Raw genomic sequence first — 8,349 nt, forward strand, 5'->3', positions numbered from 1 at the left:
CCCCCCCCCCAGTGCATGAATTTCGTGCACCGGGGCTCTAGTATGTATGTATGTATGTATGTGTGTGTGGGTGTGTGTGTGTATATGTGTGTGGGTGTGTGTGTGTGTGTGTATATAAAAGGCTAGGTGTCCATCCATCTGACCAGTAGCTATGACATGCACTGACCACCAGGGGGCAGATGCTTAATGCAGGAGCTGCCATGATGCGCAATGGTCATTTAAAAATAAACAGCACCACGGACCTGGCACTGACAAACCAACACTCGGCTTTCCCCAAGTGGAACACAGGCCCTGCCACCACCCCGGAGCAACACCCCACCAAATCACAGCCAATGCTGCCAAGAACCCATGGCGTAAAATGGGGCCCACAGTACAGCCCGAAAATGGTCGCTGTGGGTGCCAGGTAATGACATCATGTAGCAATGCCTGGCTTTCTCTCCTTAGCAATTAGCCTCCTTAGAGTTTCTTCAGCCCAGGAACCTGACTTGCTTTATAGCCAGGTGCAAACATTTCATACTTTAACCAAATGTCTGTAAAGCGATTGCACTTGCCTCATCTCATTTGATCCTCACAGAAGTCCTGGAGTAGGTAGATAGGAGACTCGATGGAATCCTATTTTCTTTTCATTAGCAAGAAAACCGAGATTTAGAAAGCTTAGAAACTTGACCTGACTGAAAAGAAGTAAGAAATGGTGGACCTTGAAAATGACTTCAGGTTTTCTCACTGTGCAGAATATAGTCAAACACTGCTGCAGTTAAATATTTTACCCTTTATTCTCCCTGCATGATCTATAATAATAATCTGTTTCGTGTTGATATTTACTGCTGTGTTGCTGACAATTACCTGAAAGAGAAGTTGGGGTGCTTCACTGGGCTGGAAAAAGTTTAGCTAAATCAGAAATCAGGTCTAATTAAGCAAGTTTATTCTATAAATATAAAAGGCTAAGTTGACTGGCACATGCTCAATACATATAAAGCTCTCACTGACGCCAATCACATGAGTGTGTTTAGATCTGTCATTGTCGATCATAAATTTGGTTGTCACTTCTATTAAAGAGAAAGGACGAATAGCGACATTAAAATATTTCTTCTAGTTAATTTCCTTTCAGTGTGCACAAATCCGTGCACTGGGACACTAGTATTGTAATAAGTATGTATGGTAGGTACTGAAAATATCGGAGGAGCACTTTGTGAAGTATATGACTGTCCACTATGATGAACAGCTGAAACTAATACAAAATAATATTGAATGTGAACTGTAATTAAAAATAAAATTTTTAATTTTTTTGTTTTGATTTTTTAATCCTCACCTGAGGATTTTTCCATTAATTTTTGTTTTGTTTTTTAGAGAGAGTGGAAGAGAGAGGGAAAGACAGAGAGAAACATATATCTGAGAGAAACACAGCGACTGGTTGCCTCCTGCATGAGCCCTAACCAGCAGGGCCCAGGCCAGGGAGGAGCCTGTAACCAAGATATGTGCCCTTGACCGGAATTGCACCTGGGACCCTTTGGTCTGCAGGCTGACGCTCTATCCACTGAGCCAAACCGGCTAGGGCTAAAAATAAAATTAAAAAAATATATATCACCAGGAAAAAAATTAAAAGTCAATGTTTCTTTGCTTTGAGCTGATTTATATCAAACTTAATATAGTAATTTTAGCTACTTCTTTCCAGAAATCTTGAATATTTTGTTTGGTACTTATATATTTCCCGTAAAGATGTGGGAATTCACTAGAAGTGGTGTTTATTGGGCAAATGAAATCATTTAAAACCTGAGACAAAATAAATTAACAAAGGAACTTTGTTGAAAAGGTTAGAAACGTGTGTGTGTGTTGGGGGGTTGTGGTGGGGAGGGGGCAGGCAGAGCTGTGGGCCATACCTAGGCATGTGGACTTTATTTAAAGGGCAGATGGAGCATCAGAAGTTTACATGGTTTCTTTTGTTGGAAGAGCAGAAGGGAAAGAGAATATGTCAGAAAAGCTTTTAAAGGTGCTCTAATGATTAATGAGACTCTGTTCCAGGGCAAGGGCAGTCGTAATGAACAAGAAGGGAAAGATTTAGAAGAAGCTAAAGTAATAGAATCAAGAGTACATGATTGTTGTTTAAATGTAGAGTGTGCCATTGGGAGAGGAGGTCGCTGATGACCTTTCTGGAGAGGAGCTAACAGTGCTTGTTGTTCAGTCATCCAAACACTGCCTTAGGAAACTAAAGCAAGGTTAGGTGAGAGAGAGAGTTTACTGACAGAGTTGATCAATATGCCTTCTTCATTCAGGTAATAATATTAATTTCACTCTAGGAAAATAGTCCTTTCAGCTAAATCATGTTTGCCAAATGGGCCTTAATATGAGACTCACCTGGGGTACTTGTTAAGATCCTGTGGGTCTGGAACCTGTGAACCTTTACTGGTTTGTACAGGCACTCCACCTGACTTTTATGATCAGGGGTATTTGCGTTCCTCTAAGTTAGGTGAGCTAGCCATACAGGCAGACCTGGGAGATTTTACGGGTTTAGTTCTAGACCACTGCAATAAAATGAGTAACACAGTAAGCAAGTCATAATCAGGAGAATATGGTGTTCTGGAAACTGAGTTAAGAGTGTGTTTCATGGTGGGCAGGAGAAGTAGCTGATCAGAGGTCAAGTGAACTAGGACCTGACCACGGGGTTTTCAATGTGAAGGTGATAGGTGACTCCGGCAAAAACCTTTTCAGTGGAGTGGTAGAGACAAAAACTTGATTAGAAATAGTTGGATTTGGAGACAGAGTATATAACAACTCTTTCAAAAAATTTGCTCCAAAATGGGCAAGGAATGAATTGGAAGCTAGAGGGGGAGAGTGGTTGTTTGTGTGTAATGTGGGTTGGTTTTTATGTTGGAAGAAATCATAGCAGATTGGACTACTGAGAGGAATGGTCTGATAGAGGAGAATAATTGGTCTGGAGGCAAGAGTAGAGATTTGCAGGTGTGAGTCCTCATGTATGCATGAGGAAGAGATCTCTTGCCTAGGTGGAAATGGTAGTGGGGTGTGGGAGTGTGGACTGTTTCCCACAGTAACAGGAGAAGGAGAATACATGGGTTCAGGTGCAGATAAATGGATAGATGTGGTGGTGGGAAACAGTCTTATTGGATTATTTCTGTCTCCGAAAAATAGGTAGCATAGTCCCTGAGATGCATGAGCTTGGAGCAGGTGTCAGAAATTTGAGGAAAAATGAGAAATTTAATAGTCAACCTAGGACAGTGGGCAAGTGGATAGACTAGGGAAGTATCATATGATTGTTGAGCATCAGTAATAGCCCCTTTGAGGTTTGGTGATCATAATTAAAGTGAGACCAGTCAGCATGGTTATGTGTTTCTTTAGCCACATCCAACTGCACAGATGCAAGAATGAAAAAAAGGCAAAAAGTTAAATTTTATGAGGGTTGGAGTTCTGCCAGTCAGGTGTGACATGCAAGAGAGGAATAGCGGTTGAAGGTGTAAGAAAGGAAGTGCTTAAAATGAAGGACTGTGGAATTTCAACTGGATAAGAAAGAAGTGAAAGCATAATGGTAGTGAAGGTAGGTAATAGGATCAATATGGTTTGTAGGTTTGGTGTGGTCAGTGGTTTATAGGAGTCAGGAAAGTAGGAGGTGAGCTGGAAAGGGGTTGTTGGCTCGGGATGGGATGCTCGAAATTTCATTGGGACAGGAAGTTGTGTTTGGCAATGATAAGGACAAGGGTCTGAACTTGGGAGTGACTGAAGCAAGGTAGACAGATCATGAAACTGAAAGAATTTGTTAATAGTGACAGTAAACCAGGACCTAAAATCCTCATGGAATGGGGCTAGTGACCTGAGGGTCAGTAAACAATTGCTAGTGGGGTAATAGTTGGAATAGTCTGATCCTGAGGATTTTTAGAGAGGAGAGAAAGAAAGTAGTCTGGGGACGGTGGCAAGGTACAAGGAATACACTTACCCTATCACTAGATGCAGCGGTCAAGGGTGTGGAGAAAACAGTTATTGCTTCCAAAGCAGTGTTCTCAGGGAAAGCCAGATTTCATTAGAGCAAGAAGGAAAGTGAGCATTCAGGGAAGACTTCAGGATTGGGGAAAATAGAAGAGAACAGAGCTGAGAATGTTGAGTTTCATATGGGGATTACAGTGTGGGAATGAGGGGTTCCCTAGTAGTTTGAGACTTTTCATAAGTGATGTAAACAGATAAAGGACACAATGCAATTGTCTTGGAGGCTAAAGGCAGATAGTAGTGGCAGAACAGTAAGTGATATGAGGAGGTAGGCCATGCTTCTCTCCTGCAAGTAGAAGCCTGGGAGGGGCTGGTTTTCTTTCAAGTGTGTGGAGTAGGGGCTCAATATCTTAGATATCTTTTAAACTTTTTCCCATTAATTTTTAAACTTACAGATCATTAGTGATTATCAGCACTTTAGATGGGCGAATTGCTGCCTTGGATCCAGAGAATCATGGTAAAAAGCAATGGGATTTGGACGTGGGATCTGGCTCCTTGGTTTCATCCAGCCTTAGCAAACCAGAGGTAAGAATTTTCATTTAACAGAAAAACTCAGTTGTAATGAGCAATTGCTGATATTAATACTATTTATTTGCTTTTAGAATTGGGGCTCAGGGCCCCATTGCTTAGGTGTGAGGCCTGTATGCCTCTTACTATGTCCCCTTGGGGCAATTACTTTTTTGTTCCTCAGTTCCCCTGTTGTAATGAGGTAGATGATATTGATCACCTACTTCTTAGGGTTGTTTTGGACATTAAATGAATTAATCATATAAATGAATAACTAAGGATACTATCTGCTATATCAGTATAGCTCATTATTTGAGCTGTAACATGCTCATTTGTTGTTCTCACATAGTCCCTAAATAATAAAATAAATATAAGTAACTTAACTGTGCTTTAATAGTTAGAAATACTAGGGTGGAACAAAAGTAGGTTTACAGTTGTAAGTATGCAAAACAGTGTCTTCTTCTTTTTTTTTAAACATCGGTGTATATTGATTGGTTGCCTCTCACGTGTGCCCTCATCAGGAGATTGAACCTGCAGTCCAGGTGGGTGCCCTTGACTGGGAATCGAACCCAAGACCCTTCAGTGCATGGGCTGACGCTCTAACCACTTAGACACATTGGCCAGGGCCAGAGTTTATTCTTGTACTATTATTTATTAATTATTGTATTATTTTCTATCTGAACAACTGTAAACCTACTTTTGCCTCACCCTGTACATACTGCAAAACCTCATAAGTGATTCTTTCTGTACATTTTCCCTCCAGTGTGCATCCTTATTGTAAGCATAATTCATCTGAAATTTTCTTGGAATGTAATTTTAGACAAATTTGGTTATTTGCAAAAAGAGACCTGCTTCCAGAACTACTCTGCCACGTGACTCTAAGACTTGGGTAGGTGGACACACTTTGAACCTTGTTAGTGTCCTCATCATGAAATTTAGGACATTGCCTGCCTTGAGGAGGTTAGGGGAATGCATAAATGAGGCAAGTATTTTCTCATGTTTAGTCTTGACTCTGATGGATTAGTCTCTCTTTTCTGGAGCTTTATTCTCCTGTTTAAATTATTTAAAACTAGAGGCCTGGTGCACAAAATTTGTGCATGGGAGGGGTGTCCCTTAGCCTGGCCTGCGCCCTATCCAATCTGGGACCCCCCAGGGGATGTCCGACTGCCGGTTTAGGCCCAATCAAGATCAGGCCTAAACCGTCAGTTGGACATCCCTCTCACAATCCAGGACCGCTGGCTCCTAACTGCTCGCCTGCCTGCTTGCCCCTAACCGCTTCTGCCTGCCAGCTTGATCATTCCCAACTGCTCTCCCCTGCTGGCCCGATTGCCCACAACTGCCCTCCCCTGCTATGACCTGCCTCCTCCGCACAAGGCGGTGGAGACGCTGGGACTGGCCTCCTCCACGCCATGTGGAGCCACGGGACCCCTAGGCCTCACCACACAGAGCTGCTGCCTGGCCCCACTTCTGCTGTGCACATGGCTACCTTGTGACGGCCATCTTGTGATGACATCGCTCGCGAGGGCACAAGGACCACCTAGGCCCGTGGTCGGCAAACTGCGGCTCTCGAGCCACATGCGGCTCTTTGGCCCCTTGAGTGTGGCTCTTCCTAAGCCTTAGGAGTACCCTAATTAAGTTAATAACAATGTACCTACCTATATAGTTTAAGTTTAAAAAATTTGGCTCTCAAAAGAAATTTCAATCGTTGTACTGTTGATATTTGGCTCTGTTGACTAATGAGTTTGCCGACCACTGGTCTAGGGCAATGTAATAACCATTTTGACAAGTGTGACGTGATATCTCACTATGGTTTTGATTTGCATTTTATGATGATTAGTGATGTTGAGCATCTTTTCATATACCTGTTGACCCTGTGTATGTCTTCTTTGTAGAAATGTCTCTTCATGTCTCCTGCCTACTTTTTGATCAAATTGTGTATTTTTTATTGAATTGTATGAGTTTCTTATATATTTTGGATATCAACCCCTTATTGGATATATAGGATGTCCCAAAAAATGTATACACACACTTTGAATAATTAAATACATCTCATTTAAAAAATTGGTCTATCAGCTATTAAAGTATATATACATTTTTTGGGACACCCTGTAGTATTTGAAAATATATTCTCCCATTCACTAGGTTGTCTTTTTGTTATGTTGATCATTTTCTTTGCTCTGCAGAAAGCTTTTTAGTTTGATGAAGTCCCATTTGTCTATTCTTGCTTTTGTTTCCCCAATTTCAAGTAGTTTATTACCTATGTTTTATTCTAGGAGTTTTGTGATTTTAGGGCTTACATTTAAGTCTTTAATCTATTTTGAGTTTATTTTTGTGTATGGTGTAAGACAAGCATGTCAAACTCCCGGCCTGCGGGCTGCATGTGGCCCACAACGGATATATTTGTGGCCCAGCCAATATAACTTAATTTTTACAATATCCTGTTATACATAATTATTAATAACTAGAACTACAACATTCGCTAATGACTGATTACTATAATCATGTTGCATTCATTTCCCCAATGCACAGGCATACCATGTCTCTTCACTAATCCTAGCAGCGAATATTTTAGCAAAAAGCTCACTGGCTACCTTCCATGCCGGAGAAGAATCCCAAGACCTCTTTGTATTATCGAGACTTAAACTTTCTACCTCACAGAAAAGAAAAAAGAAAATCTAAAGTTATTTAACCATTTGTGATAGCATGATGGGTTTACTACATTTTACCGGTGCCCTGAGTTTGTGGAAGCATTTCTTGAGACTGTGTTTACTGTGTAGACATGTTGATGACAACAGCGTTGTTCCCAGCAGTGTAATATAACCTGATGTACTGTACAGGTTCAGTAGTGTGATCCTTACAGGGATTTTCCTGAGGTGGGTGTTGTGGGTCTCATTTTGTAGAAGAGGAAACAGGAGTGTGGAGAAATAAATTGCTTGGAGGTCTCATTTTGTAGAAGAGGAAACAGGAGTGTGGAGAAATTAATTGCTTGGAGTCGCAAACAGATTAGGTGATGAAACTGGGATTGAACGTAGGCTTGCCCGACTGCATCCCATTCTGCCTGCTCTGGAGCCTTTTCCCTGTCTTGTCTGTACCTCCTTGCATAAGCTTAGGCTGTTCATCTCATACAGCGGATCTCAAACTTTATGGTTTCACTTTACATTCTTAGAAATCATCGAGAGGTCCAAAGAGCTTTTTATCCCCCAGATTATATCTGTCTATACTTAAACCATCTTAAAAATTAAAACATAAATTTTAAAAAGACTTACTTATTAATTCATTAAAAAGACTGTGGGCCCATTGTATGACAGCATAAACAGCATATTTTTATGAAAAAAACTATATTTTCCAATACAAAAAATTTAATGAAAAAAGTGGCGCTTTGTTTTACATTTTTGCAAATCAGTTTAATTGTTGGTTTAGCAGAAGAAAATTGGATTTTTGTGTCTGCTTCTGCATTTACTGTGTTGCATTGTTGTTTTGGTTGAACTATATGAGGAAGAAAATCCAGACACATCCTATATATTAAAAGGCTAATATGCAAATTGTCCCCTCTACCAGGAGTTCGACTGGAAGTTCGACCAGGGGATGGGGATTGTGGCCAATCACCCACGGCCCCTCCCCCCAACCGCCCCCACCTCCGAGAGGCCCCCCCTCCATCAGGGGCGGGGCCGGCCAGACCCTACCTGTGCATGAATTTCAGGCACTGGGCCTCTAGTAAATATACACTGAGTGGCCAGATTTTTATGACCACCTGACATTTGTAGGCAAATTAGCCGTACACTGCATTGTATGGGATATGGAAGCCGAAGGCCTGTTCGAACACCTTTGCTGTCTGCAGTTACCAAGATAAAA

At 41.4% G+C, this 8,349-nt stretch overlaps 1 protein-coding gene across 5 annotated transcripts in view; it reads left to right on the forward strand.

Annotated features, from left to right (window-relative positions):
• EIF2AK3 (eukaryotic translation initiation factor 2-alpha kinase 3) overlaps positions 1-8,349 on the forward strand; it is a 100,354-nt gene that overhangs the window by 14,971 nt on the left and 77,034 nt on the right. For 2 of the 5 annotated variants that reach the window (XM_014528139.1, XM_014528124.1), the window contains one exon: positions 4,386-4,515. Coding sequence is in view for 3 of the 5 variants with exons in the window: in XM_014528130.1 (XP_014383616.1) it covers positions 333-403; positions 4,386-4,515 (201 nt within the window). In the remaining 2 variants the exon portion in view is untranslated. Of the gene's footprint in view, positions 1-316; positions 404-4,385; positions 4,516-8,349 lie in introns of those variants that run through there. The other 3 variants (XM_014528130.1, XM_014528127.1, XM_005858172.2) reach the window with 3 other exon arrangements.

The sequence above is a fragment of the Myotis brandtii genome, unplaced genomic scaffold (assembly GCF_000412655.1).
Source record: "Myotis brandtii unplaced genomic scaffold, ASM41265v1 scaffold1152, whole genome shotgun sequence".
NCBI lineage: Eukaryota > Metazoa > Chordata > Mammalia > Chiroptera > Vespertilionidae > Myotis > Myotis brandtii.